This window comes from Phalaenopsis equestris, unplaced genomic scaffold (genome assembly GCF_001263595.1).
Source record: "Phalaenopsis equestris unplaced genomic scaffold, ASM126359v1 Scaffold000002, whole genome shotgun sequence".
In the NCBI taxonomy this organism is placed as follows: Eukaryota; Viridiplantae; Streptophyta; class Magnoliopsida; order Asparagales; family Orchidaceae; genus Phalaenopsis; species Phalaenopsis equestris.
The window spans coordinates 38,867,950-38,891,268 of record NW_018164444.1 but is presented as its reverse complement, the minus strand read 5'-3'; the positions used below and the strand labels follow the sequence as shown (position 1 = coordinate 38,891,268).

General features: G+C 33.7%; 1 protein-coding gene across 4 annotated transcripts in view; it reads right to left on the bottom strand.

The window, feature by feature from the left end:
• The window catches only part of LOC110022925 (nicotinate phosphoribosyltransferase 2-like), a 100,376-nt gene extending 80,374 nt beyond the window's left edge, over window positions 1-20,002 (bottom strand). For all 4 annotated transcript variants that reach the window (XR_002293829.1, XM_020722090.1, XM_020722099.1 and 1 more), the window contains exon 1: window positions 19,784-20,002. Coding sequence is in view for 3 of the 4 variants with exons in the window: in XM_020722090.1 (XP_020577749.1) it covers window positions 19,784-19,962 (179 nt within the window). In the remaining variant the exon portion in view is untranslated. The remainder of the gene's footprint in view (window positions 1-19,783) is intronic.
• Window positions 20,003-23,319: the final 3,317 nt, after the last annotated feature.

The following is a 23,319-nucleotide window of genomic DNA, read 5'->3' as shown; positions in this document are numbered from 1 at the left end:
TCGCATAATTTATGACCAAGGATTTCAAATAGAGGTAAGTAATGTATTAATAAATTTTTAAAGTTAATAATTGTAAATAATTGAAATTTAATTCAAAATATCCAAAATTTAATGGAATTTTGTTTAAATTTATTTAGGGTAATTGGCGAGGTGGAAAGGAGGAAAAAAGAACTTATTGTATGAATCTTGATTTAAATAATTAATTTTTTTTAATTATTTAATGCTAAAATGAAATTAAGAACTTTAAATTTAAATTTTGTTTATAATTAAGTTGCTATTAAAGTTAGGTATGCTTAAATTTTTAAAGTTAATAATTGTAAATAATTGAAATTTAATTCAAGATATCCAAAATTGAATTGAAGAAGAGATGTGCAAGCCGTTTCCTAGCTTTTGTGCATCTTTGTACGAGTACTAGATCATGTACTCTAGGAGAAGGGATAGGTCCTGCGTGCGTGAAGAGCCTGGGTGAGCCTTACCACTTGGTTCGCAAAATTTATGACCAAGGATTTCAAATAGAGGTAAAGTAATGTATTAATAAATTTTTAAAGTTAATAATTGTAAATAATTGAAATTTAATTCAAGATATCCAAAATTTAATGTAATTTTGTTTAAATTTATTTCGGGTAATTGGCGAGGTGGAAAAGAGGAAAAGAGAACTTAAGGTATGAATCTTGATTTAAATAATTAATTTTCTTTTCTAATTATTTAATGCTAAAATGAAATTAAGAAATTTAAATTTAATAATTAAGTTGCTATTAAAGTTAGGTATGCTACAAAAATATTAGAAGCTTGAACATAAAATCAATTTGGATTTTCCTATATATATATATATATATATATATATATATATTACGTAAAGAAACTAATTAAATAAATAGATTATGAAAATAATAATAGAAAATCTAGAATTAATAAAAAAATTAAACTAAACAGAAGCTAATTAATTTTACATCATAATTATAGGTGCACCTAAGGGATAATTTCACCTAAAAGAAAAGGGCAATCAATTGACAGTACATGTGGGTAAATAGTTTTATTTTTACAATAGTTCTCTTATTTATATAAGTTTTTATTGTTTTTCAGTGTTTCTTTTAAAATAAAAAAATTCATGTTTTTCTTTTAAATATTAAATGAAAGAAAATAAATAAAATTTGATACATGAGTGCATATAGAAGTCACATCTGGATAGTACTAACAAGAGAATACAATATACTCGTGTAAAAAAAAACAGAAGAGAAAAAAATAGAAATTGTTGTCTACCTTTATAGTGGGTTGGAAAAGATTAAAAGTATTTTTTTAAGTATAAGTCTAGAAGGAGGGTTGCGCTAGGAAGTCGACGACCAACATAAAAGTTGTCGAAAAAATCATGACATGAATTTTTTTTATCATTGTGTAAGTGTTAGGGCGTCCCCTAGCCTGAATACAGTAAAAAGTGTGCAAGGACCGCAACACCGGCATCCGAGTGTAGTGTCAGATAATGCAGAGTTCCCACATTACGGACGGATGCGGGTAAAGAAGTTAGTTCATGAAACTATTGAAATTAATATTAGGATAGGATCTTGGAATATAAGTACTCTCAATGATAAATTAATGGAATTGGTTGATATTATAATTTAAAGAAAGATTAATATCTTATGTATTCAAGAAACTAAATGGGTTGGAGAAAAGCTAACAAGATTAATAACTTAGGTTTTAAACTTTGGTATTCTGGTAAAAGTCGCACTAGAAATTGTGTAGGTGTAATTATAGATAAGAGTTTAAAAGATATTATTTTAAAAATTAATAGAGAAGGAGATAGAATTATAGCCCTTAAGATTATTACTGATACTAAGATTTTTAATATTATAAGTGTTATGCTCTTCAAGTATGTTTAGATATAAGGTCTAAAGATAATTTCTGGAATGACTTAGAAGACTTAATACAACTGATACCTCTTGAATATTAGATTTTTATTGGAGGAAATTTAAATGAACATGTAAGTAGAGTAGTAGAAAATTTCATAAATATTCATGGTGGCTACGATTTTTGAGTGATTAATGAAGAAGGTAGAGTTATTTTAAATTTTTTTTTAACGTATGATTTTGTCATTACTAATACTTATTCAAGAAAAAAAATTAGCATCTTATCACTCATAGGAATGGATCTAATAAAAGACAAATTGAATATTTTTTAAGAGAAGAAGAGATCGTCGAGATTGTAAAGATTGTAAAGTCATTCCAAGTGAGGATTTACGTACCCAACATCGTTTATTATTCCTAGATTTTAAGATGAAGAGTTGTAAAATAAAGAATACTAGGACTCATCATAGTAGAATTAGATAGAGAAACTAAAAGACAAATAAAATTATTTTTAGAGTAAAATTTAATATTTCAAAATTTGAGATATTCATGATGAAGCAAATGCTATGTGGGATAAAATAACAAACGCTATTAAACAAGTAGCAAAAGATGTACTTGGAGAATCAAAAGAAACTGTTTCTTTAAATAAAAATAGTTGGTAGAGGAATAATAATGTATAAGAAAATATAAAATATAAGAAGTTATGTTACAAAAATTGGTTAAAATGTAAAAGCTTAGAGAATTGGAAAAAATATCAAATGGCCCGCGGGGAGTCTAAAAGAACAATCTGTGACACTAGAAATTCTGCTTTTAATGATCTTTATAATATATTAGATATTAAAGAGGGTAAAAAATATATGTATAAACTAGCCAAACAAAGTAGAAAATAAAAGTAAATATTTAACTTAAATAAAGTGTATTAAAGATGAAAATCAAAAAGTATTTTTCTTAGAAAAAGATATTCAACATAGGTGGGTGAGTTATTTTGATAAATTTTTTAATGAAGTTTTAAAAAATACGATCGACCTTAGTGATCTTAATATCGTTAATAATAATAAAAGTTTCATTTTTCACGTCGCATTAGTAAAAAAAAGTTGATGAGGCTTTAAAGAAAACCAAAAGTGAAAAGTTTGTAGGACCTGATGATATCCCAATTGAAGTATGGATATATTTAGGAGATTTGGGAGTTCTTGGCTTACTAAACTCTTTAATATTATTTTAAAAACTAAAAAGATGCCTGAGGAGTGGAGAAAGAGTATTTTGGTCACTATTTTTAAAAATAAAGGGATGCACAAGAGTGTGCAATCATAGAGGAATTAAGTTGATGTATCATACTTTAAATTTATGGGAGAGGTTAATTGAACATAGGTTAAGAAGGCACGAAAATTTCTCATAATCAATTTGGATTTATGCCTGGCAGGTCTACTATGGAAGCTATACATTTATTGAGAGGTTTGATGGAGAAGTTCAGAGATAATAAGGAGAATCTACATTTGATTTTTATTGATTTAGAAAAAGCTTACGATAAGGTTCCAAGAGATATCCTTTGGAGAGTTCTTGAGAAGAAAGGTATTGATATAACTTGTATTCAAGTAATTAAAGATATGTATACTAGAGTTTTTACTTGTGTTCAAAATGAAGAAGGATTGACAAAATATTTTCCTATTTCTGTTGGATTACATCAGGGATCGACTTTAAGCCCATATCTTTTCTTTAAGCCCATATTGCTTTAGTTTAGTTATGAATGGTCTTACTGGACATTTATAGGAGGATGTACCTTGGTGTATGTCTTTTGCTGATAATTTCCTTCTCGTGGATAAGACGAGAGAAAAAGCCCAAGAAAAAATTGAATTATGCAATTCTACATTGGAGTCTAAAGGCCATTTGAGTTGAACTAAAACTGAATACATGGAATATAATTTTAGTAGTAGTAGCTCTAGCTAATTTTAGTAGTAATAGCTCTAGTGACAGAAGTGTGACTTTGGGTGATCAAATTATTAAAAGGTGTGAACGATTTAGATATCCCTGTTCAAAGTTTCAAAGTGATGGTGATATAGATGGGGATGATAATAGTAGAATTCAAGTTGGTTGGTTGAAGTGGAGGAATGCTTCGGGACTTTTGTGTGATAGAAAAGTACCGTTTATATTGAAAGGAAAATTTTATAAGACGGTGGTAAGACCTGCAATGCTCTATGGCGCTGAATGTTGGTCTTTAAAAGAGAAGCATAATACTAAGTTAAGTGTTGCCGAGATGAAAATGATTAGGTGGATGAGTGGCTTTATACTTAGAGACGAAATGCAAAATGATTATATCTGTGATAGAGTTGTTGTAGCTCCTGTAACAGACAAAATTAGAGAAAATCGTCTTAGATGGTTTAGTCACATTAAGCGTCGACCATCTGATGATCTGATAAAAAGAGTTGATGTTTTAGATTTAAATTATGTTAAGAAAGGCACAGGTAGACCTAGAAAGACTTGGGCTTATTGTATAAAAAATGTTCTTACTTTATTAGAACTAAATGAAAATATGACACTAAATAGGATGTAATGGAGAAAAAAGATTTATGTAGCCGACCCCACGTAGTGGGATTAAGGCTTTGTTGTTGTTGTATAAGTTTAGATGGCAACTCCAAATAATAAAAAGTAAAACATAAATAAAAGAAAGTAAATAGAACTGTTTTCTTTGTTACTTTCTTTTACTGTGCACAACCTTTTACTCTTTGCTATTTTTTTACATAATATTTTAAAATACAAGTTATTGTAATTTAGAAATATTTACCCGATGAGTAGTTTAAATCAAATTTATAGTTGCTAACATTTTACATGAAAACTAGTTGGAGACTAGATGAACCAAGAGAATATGTATAAAAGTATCGAGGAGTGCAGAATAATAAATATGGCAGTTTGAGTTTTATTTTCTATTAGATGTAAATGTTTAAAAGAGAATAAATTGTTGTAACAATAAGCTTAATAAAATATAATGGCTCTTGTGTTTTGAACTTTATTTGGTTATGAAATGAAACTGTTAGATGGTTTTCTTTCATCCGGCCGACAATTCCAGCATTGGTAATTCCAAGCTTCTGGGTTGGGTTGTGACAGGAACACTTCAAATATTAATCCATCTGCGATGTTCTACTGGCGCTGGCCTGGGTTTGAGAACCTTGAATCAGTCGCGCTATTGCGGTAATCATGTGAGTAAATGTCTCCATACAAATGTTGGCACCACTGGATGGAGAATCAGTAAATGTTGGAGGTATCAGATTTCGCCGATCAGCAGCACTTGTCTCTCCATTGTTCCCATTAGCATCCTCCGGATCAGTATCAATTGCTCTGAGATATCAAAATTTTATAATTATCAACATAAACATTACAATTACCATTTGATTATTTTAATGATCAATAATGATTTTCCTTGAGGCTCTTTTAGGATCACTTTTCTACTACCCTTGGCTGGGCTTTGATATTATTGTCACGACCCGGCCCGAGTGCTTGGAAATAGCAAAGCGGGAATTGTTGGTCAAACGAAAGAAAACTTTCTAACACTTTTATTTCATAATTAAAATAAAATCCAAAACACAAAGAGTCATGCTATTTCATATTATATTTACAATAGCTTATTCATATTTAAATATTAATAGCTAACAGAAAATAAAACTGAATAATAATACTTATAACCATGCATTCCTTGAAGTATGTACACGTACTCTCTGTGGTTCATCTAACCTAAAGTTGGGTTTTCTGTAATATATTAGCCACTAGAGTTAAAACTACTCAATGAGCAAATAATTTTAAATTAAAATAATTCTAATTTTAAAATATTTTATAAAATAGCAATATAACAGTAGAAAATACTGTGCGGCAAACAAAAGCAGCAGGACAAATTTCATCTATTTTCATTTATTTTACACTTTTATTATTCGAACTAACCGCCTAAACGTATACTTAAAAAATATTTGTTTAATATTTTTTAACCCACCAAAAAGATAGACAATCATTTACATTTTCATTTTCGTAAATAGGTAAATTGTACTCCGCTGTGAGTATACATTCATATATCATATTTTATTTCTTTTCATGCATTTAACATGAACTTTTGCATTTTAAGAAAATGATGGAAAAGTAAAAACATGTGTAATTAACAAAAATATTATAAAATAAAAACATATTTACCCACTTATACAGTATATAGTACACTGTCTTTTTTTCTAGTCATTCTAATTCTTTAGTGAACCTATAATAACACTTCAATTTCTATCAGTTTTATTTTTATTTCATTTTAATTCTGACTTTACCATTATTATTTAAATATATTCATTTGAAATTTTGCCAAATTTATTGTTTCATAGAAGTATTCAAATTATATTTATTCCTATAAAATTTCCATTTAAGTGATTTAAGCAAGATTCCATTAATATTATACATATAGTTACAATAATTAAATCAATTTTATGTTAAAAGCTCTAAAACTTTCTTTTGGGCGTACTTGAACTTAAGAGTAATTTAATATAAGTTTTAAACTTAGGGTTTTTTATTTCATTTTAACATTAATTATTTTAAAAAATAACAATTAATTATTGAAATCAAGATTCATAGCTGAATTTTTTTCCTCTCCCATTTTCTGCCTTAGCTTCTTTGCCAAATTTTCTACATTAATTTTAACAGAATTAAGTTATTTTCAATTATTTATAATTAATAACTTAAAATTAATTTATTAACTTTCCTCAAAAATTTGTCTTGTCCTAGGTTATTAGAATCGAGCAAGTAAGGCTCGATTGAGCCCTTCACGCACATAAGAAGGCTTTTGTGGCTCATCCCTTCTCCTAGAGTTCTCGATCAAGTGCCCCTATAGCCGCACGATCCTTTCCTCCTTCCTCCAAGCTCTTTTAGGGCACAGGAAGCCGCGTCGAGCATCTCACGTACGAAAACCTGAGTCAATGGGGGAAAATCGTTCGATTCCCCTTCTCCTTCCTATGCTTGCTGCCTGTGGCAGTCAACAGAGCCCGCTCAAGCCTCCCTCGCGCGAGGAAAATGCACGGTTTTCCCTTTCTCTGCAAGTGGCTTCACCCTTCCTCCTTCATACGCGACTCTTCTGTTCGATGTGAGCCGCTCTTGCCTTTCCTTCTTCATATTCCATTTCTTCTTTTGTTTCTTCTTCTTTCCTTCCTTGTTTCTTCTTCTTTCTATTTTTCATTTCCTTCTTCGTTCGAACTCGCCAGTTTCAACTCCTTGCCTCAACTTCCTCTACTACCTCTCTCCCACTATCTCTCACTCTCTATCTCTATCGCGTGTGAATGAAAGGAACAAGACAACAATCTCACATATAACCCACGAGCAGCGAGAGTTCGAATGAGAAACCAGCCCCACGCTCGCAGGCATTGTAAATAGGTTTTAAATTTTTTTATTAATTAACTTAATTATCTTTTTTAACAGTTAACAATTTATTATTACAGCTTTTGTCAACAAAAATGGAAGCTTTTTACAGTTTATAGTATTTAAAAATGGATTATCAAGGCCCAAAAAAAATTTGTCATCATAGAGTGGCTGGCCTACCCCACAATCAAATACACAATGTTGGAAGTTTCCTAATTTATATATAAATTTTATAGGTGTAAGAAGAGATTTAGTGCTATCATTGCATTCATTGTTGGTTATGTTAAGAAAAAAAACTAAGTGGACCCATGCAACTACTATGGCCTTTAAAAATATTAAGAATTTACCCTTGATCCCAAGTATTGATGCTACCTGAAATCTCTATTATTTTCGAAGTATCATTTGATGCTTTGGGAGTAGGTATAAGAGTCTTAAGACAAGGTAATCTAGTAGCCTACTTCAAAAAAAAATTTGAATGTATTTAGAAGAAGTATTCAACATATAAAAAAGAGTGTGCTTTAGTTCAAATCCTAAGGCACCTGTTGTCCCAAAAATCTTGTCTTATGCTGAGATCTTAAGCACTCAATTTCTTGAACTCACAAAAGAGATTCAAATGTCAGTACGCCAAATGGGTGGATTCCCTTTAGAGTTTTAATTTTTTTTCATTAAAAATAGACCTGAAGTAGAAAATAAAATAGTTAATGTCTTTAATCATTTAGCAGCACTTTTGTCAACATTATTAATTTATACTGCTAATTTCAAAAGATTATGATATTATCTCAATTATATTTTGCGTGCCTTGATTTTAATACCACTTATAACAAACTATTAGAAGATCCCAACAAAATTACAATTGATTATAGTAATATACTTCTAAAAATGGCTATTTATTTAAAGGAGAAAACCTATGTGTTGAGAAATTAAGGGCGAAGAAAAACCAGCAATCGTCACAAATCCAGAAGAACACAGAGATTTAACGAGGTTCGGAAAAGATGCCTGCGTCCTCGGAAGCAGAGCGGCGGCTTTTCACTAATTCAGAAAAAGTACAGAATTCAGGGATTCAGGGATCATCTCTACGGTTACATACAAGTCTAATTATAACCCTTGAAAACACATAAAAAAGGAAACATTTTGTACAATATGTAATTATCAAATTACCCCTGTACCACACCCCCAACCCACATAAGGAAACTCCCCTGATTTGGACAGAATCTTCCGCTCTCTTCCGCTCTGCTCCGCTCCACTCCAGATTTAGCACTGTCAATTTATGGTATATGAGTCATATCTAACAAATCTTCACCTTGGCGAATATCCAGCCCCTTATAAGAAATACGTTATGGAGTTCCTTTCATACAAGAAATGGGTTGGGCCACCATGTTTCTCTAGCAACTGCAGACATTCAACAAGTCCAAGCAATGGAAGAACTTGTTGATGGTAACTGGCTTGGTCAACATATCAGCTGCATTATCATCAATATTAACATTCTGCAACAATATCTCACCAGAAGCAATCAACTCTCTAATCTTGTGATACCTGACACCAATGTGCTTGGTTCTCGCATGGTACACCTAGTTCTTAGCCAGATAAATAGCACTCTGACTGTCACAATGCAATTGAACTCCACCTTACTCAACGTCCAGTTCCTTTACTAGCCCAGTAAGCCATAAGGCTTTTTAGCAGTTTCAGTTACTGTCATGTACGCAGCTTCAGTTGTAGATAATGTCATAATAGACTAAATTGTTGATTTCCAACATATAGGCTCTCCACTAAGAGTAAACACATACCCAGTTGTAGACCTTTTACCATCAAAATCATCTGCATAATCTGAATCAACATACCCCACAATTGAAGAATCATCCTGCTGACTGCAAAAAATAATTATATGTCCTACAGTACCCTTCAGATACCTGAAAATCCACTTGACTGCTTCCCAATGTTGTCTTCCAGGTTTAGCCATGTATTTGCAGACTTTATTAACAGCATGAGCCAAATCAGAACGAGTACATACCATTGCATATATCAAGCAGCCAACTGCACTGGCATATGGAACATTTGCCATGTCTTTGATTTCTGTATATGTCTGAGGACACTGTTTTGAAGAAAGCTTAAAATGATTTGCCAAAGGAGTGCTTACAGGCTTTGTTTTGCTCATCTCAAATATTTCCAGCCTTTCTCAACATAGCCTCGTTGAGATAAACATAATCGTCTTGAGTCTCTGTCTCGATGAATATCCATTCCAAGAATCTTCTTCGTAGGACCCAAGTCTTTCATGTCAAATTTCTGGCTCAATAAAGCTTTCAAACCACAGACATCATTCAAATTCTTTGCAGCAATCAGTATATCATCAACATACAGTAACAGAAAAATAATAGAACCATCATCAAGGCTCTTCACATAAACACAACAATCATACTCAAATCGTCTGTAGCCAATCTGAATCATGTAGGAGTCAAACAGCTTGTATCATTGTCTTGGAGATTGTTTCAACCCATACAACGATTTCTTTAATCTGCAAACCAGATGCTTCTGTCCAGTTGAATGAACTCTTCTGACTGCTTCATGTAAATTTGTTCCTCCAGATCACCATGCAAGAAAGCAGTTTTAACATCAATCTGCTCCAAATGTAAATCCCAAATAACTACCAATGCAAGCACTGCCCTGATTGAAGTCGTTTGACCATCAGAAGAGAAGATTTCATCATAATCTAATCCCTTCTGCTATGACCTCCTGTTGTAAAAATCCATTTCCTACCAGTCGAGCCTTAAACTTTTCTCCTTCTTTTTCTGATACTGTTGGTTTCCTTTTGTACACCCACTTACAACCAATAGTTCAATAGTCTTCTTTCCCTCTGGAAGTTGAACTAGCTTCCAAGTGCAATTTTTCTGAAAGACTCAATCTCCTCAATCATTGCACTCATCAATTTTTCTTTCTCCTGGCTGGTGATAGCTCCTTGAAAAGTGGTTGAATCATTGCTGCTGATGAGAAGTGCACAAGAGACCAAGTCTTCATAACTCAATCTACTAGAAGGTCTTACATTGGTGTGTCTCTGTCTATCTCTGGCTAGATTATAATTCTGCAGATCATCTGAAATAGAATCACCAGGTGTTGAATTTGAACTTTCACCTCTCTCAGAAACTATTGGTTGCTGTTTAAAATTCATTTGCACTGCATATGAACTGGAACTCTTCTCTGGCACATTGTCTTGATTCTGTTATAACATAAACTGCTCATCAAAAACTGCATCTTTGTTGATCACCATCTTCTTTACAATCGGATCCCAAAACTTGTATCATTTCACACATTTCTTAAAGCCCAGAAAGATGCACTACCTGGATTTTGCATCAAGTTTTGATCTTTCATCTCCATGTACATGCACATAAGCAGGACAACCAAAAATCCGTAAATAACTGAAATTAACTGGATTATCTGTTCATACCTCTTTTGCGACCTTGCCACCCAATGATGCTCGAGGTGATCTATTGATGAGATAATATGTCATATTCACAGCCTCTGCCCAAAAATTCTTAGGAAGCTCTGCATTTAGTCTCAAACACCTTGCCCTTTCAGTTAAGGACCGGTTCATCCTTTCTGCCACACCATTCTGTTGTGGTGTCTTGCGCACTGAAAAATGCCTCTGAATCTCATGCTCCTCACAGAACTTCTAAAACTGCGAATCTTTGTACTTTGTGTCATTATTGGACCTCAAATACTTGATCTTTCTGCCAGTTTGGTTCTCCACCTCAGTTTTCCACAGCTTGAATTTAGAGAAGACTTCAGATTTCTGCTTCAAGAAATACACCCAAACTTTTCTGGAGAAATCATCAATAAAGGTAACGAAATACTGAGATCCTCCCAATGACAACTCCCTAGTAGGGCCCCATACATCAGAATGCACATAGTCAAGAATCCCTTCAGTTTTGTGTTTTCCAGTCAAAAAACTAACTCTAGTCTGTTTTCCAAAAACCGAAACTTACAAAGAATGAGCTTGCAGCTTTTAACACCATACAGCAGGTTTCTTCTATGCAATTATGTCATCCCACGTTCACTGAGATGACCCAAACGCATATGCCATAGCTTTGTACTATCATCATCTGACCCCACAGAATGAACTCCACCTACAACTATACTCCCCAACAGTTTATAGATATTAACTGCAGTTAACTTTCCTTTCATCACCGTCAGCCTTAACAATTAGTGCACCCTTAACAATTTTGATGGTTTCTCTATCCTCATCTGCCTTAGGAATAAAATCATTTCTGTTTAGAATGCCTAAGGAAATCAGATTCTTTTTCAAATCTAACGTTCTAACTATGCAATCATACATCTGAAATCTGACATCTCCAATACCAACAATATTGCAGCATCTATCATCACACAAATAGACCGAGCTGAATTAGTTAACATGTATGAAGTAAACACTGTTATGTGTTATGTGATAAGAGCACCCTGAATCAAGAATCCATGCATCCGTGAACTGAGTTGATGAAACTGAGAGCATATCGCCATCACTGCAATCTGAACTATTATTCTGCACCACATTTACAGACTTCGATGAAGTATCACCTTTCTCACCAGTCTGTTTCTTCAGTTTTGGACAATCTCTCTTCATATGACCTGGCTCTTTGCACCTGTAAGAATGAATTTTCTTTTTGCCTTTGGACTTTGATTTAGAATTTTGTCTTCCAGAACCCGCCTTCTCTTTCTTCCTTCCACGATCCTGTTTACCCTTAACATATACATTGTCATTGTGAGAGTTTTCCCCTACATTCTGCTTCCGCTGGTTGTGAGCCAACAATGTTGTAGTAATCTCATCAACTTTGTACTCTCTTTCTCATATGTCAGAATAGTCACCAGGTGTTCATAGGAAGAGGGCAACAAACACAACAAAATCATTGCTCGATCTTCATCCTCAATACTTACATCGAGCCGTGACAGGTCTGTGATTATTTGATTGGAGTCATTAACATGCTGCGCCAGATTAGACCATTCTTGCATATTCAACCCATACAACTTTTGCTTCAGATACAACTTGTTCGTCAGAGATTTTATCATAAACTGAGTTTTCAATTTCTTCCAAATCTCCCCTGGAGATTTTAAATTCATCGCGTGATACATAACTTCATCTGTCAGGCATAGGCGTATAGTGGTTGCCGCTCGTTATTGCAATTCTTCCTAATCTTCACCCTTCATGGCATCTGGTTTCATTGCCCTCAGGGCCTTCAAGATTCTCTGTTATGCCTACAGATTTTTTACCCTGATTTACCACAATCCGAAGTTACAAGTTCCGTCGAACTTCACCACCTTGAATTTCGTACCAGAAAATGTCATCTAAAAATTAAACATGCAACAAAATTTTTCTCCAAAAAATTCCTCTGCAAATCCTTGCTTAGAACATTTTTTTTAGAATCACAGCAGATTGATTTCCCCAAATCCGTTCGATAATATTCCTCCAAGAGATTCCCTTTTATTCATTTCCCGGGCAAGTCTCCAGGAAAGCCTCCGCAGAAGGAAACTCCAAAAAGGAAAACCAGAGAAATATTCCTTAGTAAATCCCAAATTCCTTCGGATTTCCTTCCTCTCCGCTCTCTCCCTTCCGGGAATTCGCCCGCCGCCCACCGTAGAAGGCTGCTTCGCAATTTTTTTTCCCAATCCTGCGCTTTGCCGATCTGATTCCTACGCCTCGATGCCACTTCGCTTCGTTTTATTCTCTGCACACAGAAGGAAATCCAGCAGCGCCGAACTTTGCCTCCTGCGCTGCCTCGGCGATTCGCTACTGTCGCAGCCCTTCGTCACCAAACCGGGTTGCTATCCGTCGAATTCGCCTGGAGCTTTGTGCGAAACCGATCGAAAGACCGCGCCTTCTCTTCCTTCGAACTCGCCTGTCGTGCTCGCGCGAAACCTCCTCCTTCACCACCGAAAGGAGTTCTCGAGAGTTCGCGAACGATCCTTCCCGCGAGCTATTCCTCGCGTGAAGATTCTCCTTTCCTGTGCTAGATTTCTCCTCCGCCAAAAATTCTTCTTCCTCCTGTACCAATCTCCTCCGCCCTCAGAATATGGCTCTGATACCACTTGTTGAGAAAATAGGGGCGAAGAAAAACAATAATCGACACAAATCCAGAAGAACACAGAGATTTAACGAGGTTCGGCAAAGATGCATACGTCCTCGGGAGCAGAGCGGCGGTTTTTCACTATTTCAGAAAAAGTACAGAATTCAGAGATTTAGGGATCATCCCTAAGGTTATATATAAGTCTAATTATAACCCTAGAAAATACATAAAAAGGAAACCTTGGGCACAATATGTAATTACCAAATTACCCCAGTACCACACCCCCAACCCACATAAGGAAACTCCCCTGATTTGGACAAAATCTTCCGCTCTACTCTGCTCCAGATTTAGCACTGTCCATTTATGGTATATGAGTCATATCTAACACTATGTATTTAAATTATCACACTTAAAAGACTTTTAAATAAGGGAATTATATGCCAAAGGTCTTGTTGGACATTTCAGGTGGGACAAAACAATTAGGATAGGAATAGTGTGTTAGCTAAGCAATATAACCAAGATATTGTCATATACACTGCTTTGCTTGTCCCTACCTACCCTTGGGAGGATATAACCTTTGTTCAAGGATTTCCAAAAAGCTATTAGGATTTCATTTTTACAGTAATAAAAAAATTTTCCTAAGTATCTCGCTTCATCCCTTGTTCTAAAAATTTGAAAGCCTCTCACATAGCACATTTGTTCTTTTATGAGATATTTGAATAGTCTCCTCAAGATCCTTGTTTCACAATTTCAAGTTTACTTCATATATTTTAGAAAACCCAATGGCATTGAATGAACAAAAAAATAAAATTTACTTATGCTAGTCATCCATAAATCGAAAGTCAAATTAAAGTGGTCAATCAAAATTTGGGAAATCACTATTAGTGCTTGTAGAAAAAAATACCAAGTACTAATTAGTTTGGGTTTTTCCATGAGTAGAATATTCATATAATAGTTTTCAAACAGTTCTATAAAAGTAACTGTTTAAAGCATATTGTAGCAACAAACCTCAGTCTCATAAATCTATATCTTCTTATGCACAGATTTCTGATTCTATTTGAGCATTCACACAACATAAACATGCCATATAAAAGCATATTAGGGAGCAAATAACCTAATTAATCAAATATATAATAAATTAGTTAATGTTGTTAGCAATATCGAGAATTTTCTGAAAGAGGGTATGTAATGATCTGTGTGAGGTGTTGTAAAAAGTTTCCAAAACACTTAAAAGTTACACGCTAGGGTGTTGAACTCTTCCAAATCTTAAAATCAATTGGATTGAAAGCATATGTCGTGAACCTATATGATTATAATATAAAAAGCACCTTCAGTTTCTCATACTTACTAACCTAAAAAAAACCAATTATAATACCTATTAAGTCATTTAAGCCTTTCTCCCTATTTGAGAGTGGCTTACACTTGAGTGCCCACTTGACAACTTTGATGAGGAAAGTGAACAAATTTCATGATCAAACAACAATCATCAGAAGTCACAAATATCTTTTTTTTTTTTTTTCTGTGAAGGATCGATCAAACATAGAGAGTATGCGAATCATTAAATAAGAGCTTAAGAGAATTAATCATAAATTGCTCAGGAAATCATATGGTGATGCCAACCCATAATTATCAAAGTCGAGTTCTCCGTGAATTGTGTGAGTTGGCATGATAGTGCCATATTTAGAGATTTTTGCTAGATCAAACTGGTTCATACTTGCACCCATGCCTGCTCACGATAAGTTTGGCATGAACGAAATCTAATCTACTTTTATGTTACTCCAATACTAGATGATGTCCGATTATTCATATTTTATTTGCACTTTTCTGTCAACCAATCTTCAAATTTATTGCCTTAATTCAACATACCTAGTCCTCCAATTAAATTCATTTGTGAAGCTTTGATATTTTGATCATATATTTTTTGCTTAATTTTCTAATTAAAGTAATTTTAGAATAATTGAAAAGCAATAAAATGTCTAAAAATCTCAAACTAACGTGTTAGCGCAAATTGAAACATATCTTAGAGAAATTTTGTCTTTGGATGGAAGAAAATATAATTTGGTTTGTACTTTTCTTTAATGTGAAGCATTTTGTCCCGCATCTGGTTTTCATCTTTTTCTACTCTTTGGCATCTTAATATTAAGTGGACACCTTTCTTGCAACGTTATTAATCCATTTATGATAATCAACTTGCTCCTTGTTTCTCGTTGTTTTTTGGGTCGTTGCAGCAAGGGGAATGCGGCGAGAATGAAGGCTGTTTGACGCAAGAGCATGATGCTCTCAATAAAGGATAGAACTCCCGCGGGATCGCATGTGCTGTCCGGGATCTTCTAGTCCAAGCAAAACACGGGTCGAGTGATCGAACTAGTGCTTGGGGTTGTCGCCCATTGGGTGGGGGTCACTCCTTACTAGACTTGGACGCTGGGTTGGCTAAGCTTAACGTGGGTCAGCCTTATTCGGGCTTAGACCAGTTAAAGCGGACTAGGGTCGGGCTTCAACCATGTTTCTATTTATAATTTCATAGCCAGGCCCACCAACTAAATAAGTCGGCCATACCTGCGAGCCATGCAAGAAATAAATTTTCATACCAAAACACTCTCATTTTCCATGATTAGGGAAAATAAATTAAATCAGAATAATTTTTCTTAAATTTAACTTGAATGAGTCTTTAAAATATTATTTTTTAAAGAAATGAATATAAGTTTAAAATTTTAATTAATTGTTCATGTAAACACATCGAATATGTAAGATTTTAAACTAAGAACATCTTAATATGTAAATACAAAGGAGTTAAGTAAAATACCGCAAAAAAAAGAATTGCATACATACCACTCATCAATTTCTATTTGATTGCATATCTTCACCTGGTCTTCAATTTTTATATATTTGTCATCTTATATATGCATGAAAGTTGTATTTAATCTTTTAAAAAATTATGAAGTGATAATTTTTATGTTATATGAATGATTTGGTTGGTATTAATGATGATATAAATAAAGTACAAAGAAATGAATCATCACAAGCATGAAATAAGAGAAATCTTAAACATTTCTAATCCTACACATGGTTACTTCTTACTGCAGGGAGAAAGATAAAGCAAGCTACTGAGACTTCATGGGAATAACACAACAAAACATGATTTATATTAAAATCCAAGTTTACACAGTAAAACAAACTCAAACAAAAATACAAAGTACTTATCTGAGACTTATCCCCACGCAACTCCTTTGAAGTTCCTTTGATGACGTCTTACTCTCCTTAGATGCAAAAACACACACAAAAAGACTTTCACTCACAACTCACACAACAAACACACACAAGGGAGTCTCACGCCTTCTCCTAAAACTCTTCACCACCAACCAAACCCTTCAAAGCCCCCCTTTCAACCATCTAATCTTTTCTTTAAATAAAGCTCTTAAATCACCAAGAGTAATTTCAAACACCCCTTCAAAATTCATCAAAATTCATTGCACAAAAAGTCCAAACCGTTTCTGGCATCTGGGCGCCAACCTTCTAGAAGCCTATTTTAACTACCTGACTCCAAGGCGCCAGGTCACTTTTTTGGTCATTTGCTCCATTTGACCATAAATTGCTTCATTTTTGCTCATTTTGCTCTTAAACTACATCTCTTGTACCTGAAATCAAAAACACATAAAATATCTTCTATTAAAGCGCACTATCCTCAAAATGTGCATAAAATATGTAAAAATAACACATTTAATGGCGTGTCAGCCACCCAGCACTCATCCATTCTACATAACTGCCAACCACCCCTTTGGATATATTCCTAGTGGTGTGTGTGTCGTGTTGTTATTATTTCTCATTTCCATATGATTGTAACCACCTATTAGCTTTTTTATAATAATATGTGTTTTCTTGTTGTGGTTTGGATTAACTCAAGTATCAGAATTGCTTCAGGAAAGGTTGAAAGAAAGGTGTAAGAAGAATAAACACCGCTCCTATAAAAAAAAAGACACTGAAAGCTATCTCGAAACAAATCACAATAAAAACTAAAGTCAAAACAAAAATAAATCATATATATAGGAGTCCTGACAAAGAAAATACCTAATTAGAAACTAAGAAAATAGGTAAGAATAAAAAAGGAAGAAAAAGAAGGGAGTTGTAGCGGGAAAGGTTGGGGGAACGTGTAGGAAGGATAAAAACTACCTAGAGATCAAATACAGTCAGAGCACCAAATGGGACCCTAGGATACAACCTGTAAAGGGAAAAGAGATATCGACGGCTGTCCCAAAACAAATTAACAAAAACTAAACTAAAACCCTAAAAATTATATATAGGAGTCCCCTAAAAGCAAATACATAATTAAAAACTAAGAAAATCGATAAAACCAAAAAGGAAGCAAACTTGAAGAAAATAAAGAAAGAAAATAAAACTGCGGAAAAATTCAGTCCTTAGTTCGGTCCAAATTCCCATGGTCGCAAGAACCAAATGTCATGTATCGGCATCGCGGAGAATACCAGTGTCCCACAACACATAGCTCTTGTGACATTCTTGAATATGTGCTCGTTCTTGAATTTTTCTAATATTATTGAAACATAGGTCATTATCAAGGTTATCAAATAATATGGCACATACATGAGTGGCGTCCTTGTTCAAGCTCTCAATCTTATAAAATGATGGACTCAATTGAAACTATTCTAGAGCTCCTAAAAGGTGTTCGGGAAGCGAGTTTGACTAGAAGAATGTAGGAAATAGTAAGGGAATGAAATTATGGGCGATCATCAAATTTAGAGGGGGATAACTGATATTTGACGGTTGTCACGACTGAAAAAAGTAAGGAGAAACACGAAATGGGGTGGAATGGATGTTGAGGAGGGGTGTCAAATAAAACTACGGCATGCATAACTGCAGAACAGAAAATCAAAATTGAAAACAACAGTTTTCCTGTAACGAATGGCAATTTACTGTGAGTTGGACGACAAAGGACACCTCTGAATGTCCGGGAGTGATCACCACCTCGATCTTGTTAGGTTACAGACACATTATTTAAAGGAAATCTAAGAATACGATACTCTAAGAAAAAAAAACTGGAGAAAACATCTCCAAATAACAAAATAATAATAAAAAAATCCTCAAAACAGAAAAGAAAAACACATATATAGCTCTCCTGTAGAAATAAGCCGAACTGTGATTAAAATAATTTTAAAATACTAATAAAAAAGACCCATATTGCTAAAATAGCCAAGAAGCATAAAAGCTCCACTCGGAACTATAGTTGGACGGGAACGTCTTACAATTGCAGGATTCTGTGGTTTGGGGTACTGCGGCACATGTGATGGAGAGCTCCTATGTTATTTTCCTCAGGTGGGAGAGGCTTTGCCTTCTTTACTGAAAGCTTTTAGAGTCAATCTATCACAGTCATAACAAAATCATCGTCGTGCTAAACAAATGCTTATGCCTATTTCATGCAACTCTAAAACATATACATCATTCCATAACATAATAAATTCCAGTCTTTTTTTTTGCACAACCAGAGATAAAACAATATATGGATGAGTATTCTCATGAACCAAGGCTCGAGTAATTAAACATGCAACTTTCCCACTCCTCGTACTCAGTTGGACGCATCTGATAAACAAATTCATCTAAAAAAACAGATTCTAAAATGAAGTCTATGGCAGGCTAGACCACTCTCAATAATAATCTCTCGGGAGTTAAATTGTAAATCAGAACATCTGACAACTCCCTCAATAGGGGCTACCCCTTATTCTGAAATTAGGATGCATATAACGTGTGTACATATGCATATGTTTGTACAAATTTAAGTGTATAAATATGACTATAAACAACCTATACAAATTTATGCACAAATATATACCTAAACACATGTAAGCATACATGTACGCAAGCCTATGTATGCATATTTTAATGCATATGTAAAGCTAATCTTGAACAAAACATGATTGAACAATGTTATGTTCATTTTTTACTCATTAAATAAATTAACTAATTAAAACTAGTAAGCACCGGCTAGTTACCAAGACAAAAATTATTGAACACGAACAATAAAACAGCCATAAACCCTACCAAACCATGTAAACCATTTCAAAGCCTTCCGAGACAACTTTATCATGGCCATAATAGGTCAAATTTTGTAAGATTCATTATATTTTCCTTATATTATATTTAAAACATACAAATTTCCTGCAATTAATAAAAAAAACATTAAAAAATCTTCATCAGCATCCTTATTCACCAACAGCCACAACTATAGGCTAACCATCAAGGAAAGTACAATAAGAAACCATTTATGTCAATTTAACAGTAGCAAATATTTATATAGTAAGCAGTCAATGGATAAAACTGAATATGAAACCAGCTATTTTAAAGTTACAAACAAAAATGTAAGGAAAATAATTTGCTCGAGACAGCCAGTGCTCCTAAAGGCCATGATTCAAACCAAATCAAACTGGATGGCATGGCCAAAATACTAAGAACAGTATTGTATTAATCGCTCAATTAATATATGAAAATAAGAATCAGAAGAAAAATAAGAACTTAACTCACACTGCTCTATCTTGATGCTTCCCCGCCTTCCAGTAAGCATAAGCCATGGTGAACTGGTAAAGGTCTGTAAGCAGTGGCGAAACCATCGGATTCGTCGGGGCCGGGTGCTCGCCAAGCCGCCGACCCTTCTCTGCAGTCGTCGGGACGTTCGAATTCGCCGCTGCCCCAAAGGAATCCATGCCACCACGCGCCTCTCTCACTCGGACTAATTTGGTATTAATTTTAATAGGTTACCGTAAATTCAATATATTTAATGCTTCTTTAAATTGAATTTTTTAAAATTCTGATTTTTTTCTGCGATCATGTTTCAGATCTATAAAATCTGATTGTAATGCGAATTTAAACTTTTTTTTTTCATTTTGATTGTCCTCTATATCATCGTCTTCGACGATAAAAATAATTGAATTTATTGGAATTATTAAATCATATTTAACGTAAATATATGTTGCAGCTAAACATCCTATTCGATAAAATAACTTTTATTAAAATATATTTTAATAAAAATCATCATAATCTTTAAATTAAAGAACCACAAATTATCTTATAGAATTTTATGTTTTTTTGATTGAGTGACATTTTCCGAGCCATTGAAAAGCTCCATCGGGCACAATATGCATATATATATATATATATATATATATAGTTGGCTAGTGAGGGGGGGGTTAAAAAATAACCACAAAGGATCATGAAAATTCCTTACCCCTTTTCTTACCTCTCAAATTTCTACTATTTTGCTTTCAAATCCTTCCTCAAATCCTAATTTTTGCATTTTGGTCATAATTTATTTATCATCGAGACCACTTAAGAGATCATTATTAGCCAGGTATAATTCCAAGTGAATTATTTATTTTAAATTTTGGTATGTTGCTTAAGTTTATGTATGTAATTTATTTTAATTACACACACTACCTTTTATTTATATTACATATTGTAAAATAAGTGTAGATTGATTTGAAATAATTAGATTTGTATAACTACAAAAGCCTAACGTTTTGCCCAAGAATATGGGATCATCTCAAGCGTGTGACCCAAGCAAGAATATTGCAATTATATTCTAAAATAGCACAATTCGACAACATTGTCTGATTCATTCGCCAAGACAACTCTACATGAAATGCTTATCAAAGGCATGTAGTGGAGTTCAACTAATCCAATCTAAGTAGAATGAATACGAATTAATTTGGTGAATTCATCAAGTAATGAACATAGACTAATTTAGTAAATCCTCTTGATAAGTCAATCGTACAAGACAAATGTCTCTATTAAGTTGTTCTACAATCTCATGCTTCACTAATTATTCTGATATTTACAATATTGCATTTTTCAAAATTTGTGTATTTTTTTTTGTGTTGTCGCTTATGTAACCCTTCTTAGGTGTAGTCAATCTAAACCTGTAAATAGAAAGACTCTCCACAAGGGGGAGGATATATAAAGGAGGAGGATAAAAAGTAGGAGGACAGAAAAAGTAGAGTTTACCTATTTCATCTCCATATTTCAAAGTCATATTCACCACTCTCTATCTTTTGCTACAAGCTCTACTTAGGTTATTGTTGACCTCAATTTTGGATAAGGTCTAATCCTTCTCTTAGATACCTAGGATCTAGTCATATGGCTTGCTTGTTGGCTATGCTAGAAGACTAGTGATGGAGCCCGCCTCACTTAGAAGCTCAAACCACTTCTTTACTCTTTCTGGAGTTTTATATGTGTGGTTTTGACCTCTAGCACTTAGAATGTTGAAACCAACATGAGGAAGCTCAAAGATAGTCCCCATAGGACTATTAAGCCTTAAGGCAACCCTAGGTGGTTTGGCCTTGCACACGGACACTCAAACCTACCAAATTCTCACACGCACCCCAAACCCTAAAATCACACACACTTGAGATACTCTTTAACTCTCTTGAAAACTCATGTGGGAGGTCCCAAGCCCTTAGCCTTTGGTTAAGATGGCTATGACCAACATGTCGAAGCTTCAAAATGAGTTATTATAGTTGTCATATGGCTTTAAGGAGGCTATTCATGGCTTGCATGTTCACCCTACCCAATCAACTCTAAACTTACAAAATTTCCAACTTTTACCCTTAAACCCAAAATTTCCCCAAAAATTACCAAAATGCCTATCAACCCCCAAGTTTTTCAAAATTCTCAAAATATTTTTTACCAAAATCATCTTTAAACCCCTCTAAATTACCCAAATGCCCTAACTTCATCAAAAAGGACCAAGATTACCAAAATTATCCAAAATTGCCCAAAATTCTCAAATTGCCTCCAATTTTCACCAAATCCATATCAAGCCACCAAATCATAAATTCAAGCCCATGTTCCACCAAAATACAAAAATTACTCAAATCACCCAAAATTTCTCAAAATGACCAAAATACCCTAAAATCCAAAAAATTCTCAAAATGCCTTTTACAGCCATTTTTAGTTGATCTCACTTATTTTTCAGTGGCATTCTATCGTATTCTCTTCTTGTGTTTTCCCTGAACCTTTTTATTATATTATGTCAGCTCTCTGACCGCGACTTTATATATGCTTAAAAATATAAGTAATTAATACGGTTGCTAAAAGATTTAATTCCTCAACAACTGTACCAAAACATAATAACAGTTATAGATTCGATAAAGATGTATGTATAAAATATTCAATAATTGTACACTTATCAACGCAAGTATACGTATCGCTCATGTAATATAGGGCTCTAATGGAGTCCTAAATATCGATCCCACAGGGAGTAATATTAGAACTACGAACTAAGTCTTTAGAAAAGCAATACTTTAATCACAATAATTAAATTCAATTTGCTTATCTGTCACTAATAGGAAATTGAAATAAATATGTAATTTTAATGACTTGTAAATAACTAAATATATTAACGAAGGTTCGATTGTGATATTAAATATATAAGAAAACATCATTCTCATTTTCAAGAAACTATAGTGAATGGATAAAATGAATTAGTTCAAATTATATTGTGCCAAATAGAAGCATACATATTCTTTACCCTTTGGTCCAGGCATAAAGAACATTGACTAATCCTACGCTTGTTTACTGAATTTGCGGTTATGCTGGGAGGATACCAGCTATCACTTCGGAGCTCCTATGTTCCCCTCGTCTGAGGGCTAACATCTACACTTCAACACCCAAACGATAGGACCGAATTGGAGATTTTAGTCTGTCACTCTAAAATCTCCAATTCTACGCCCGATAATTTTATTTTCCTATTTATTTGCACCCAACTTCCAAGGGCTTTGACCTCCTTGAATCTTGGATGTAATCTTCACTTTAATTATAAAACTCAACAGATTTTAACAAATCAATTGGCTAGATTGAAAGTAAATTAAGATCGAAGTGAAAGATCATCACAATTTTTTTAACATTTTCATGGCTCAAGTAATTCAAATCACCATTTCATAAATCTCAAGACAAGGAGAAAAACAGAGAAAACTACTCAGATCTCATGAGGAAAACACAACAAAACTTGGATCATATATAAAATCAAACTCATACAAACTAAAACAATAAATAAACTTATCTCT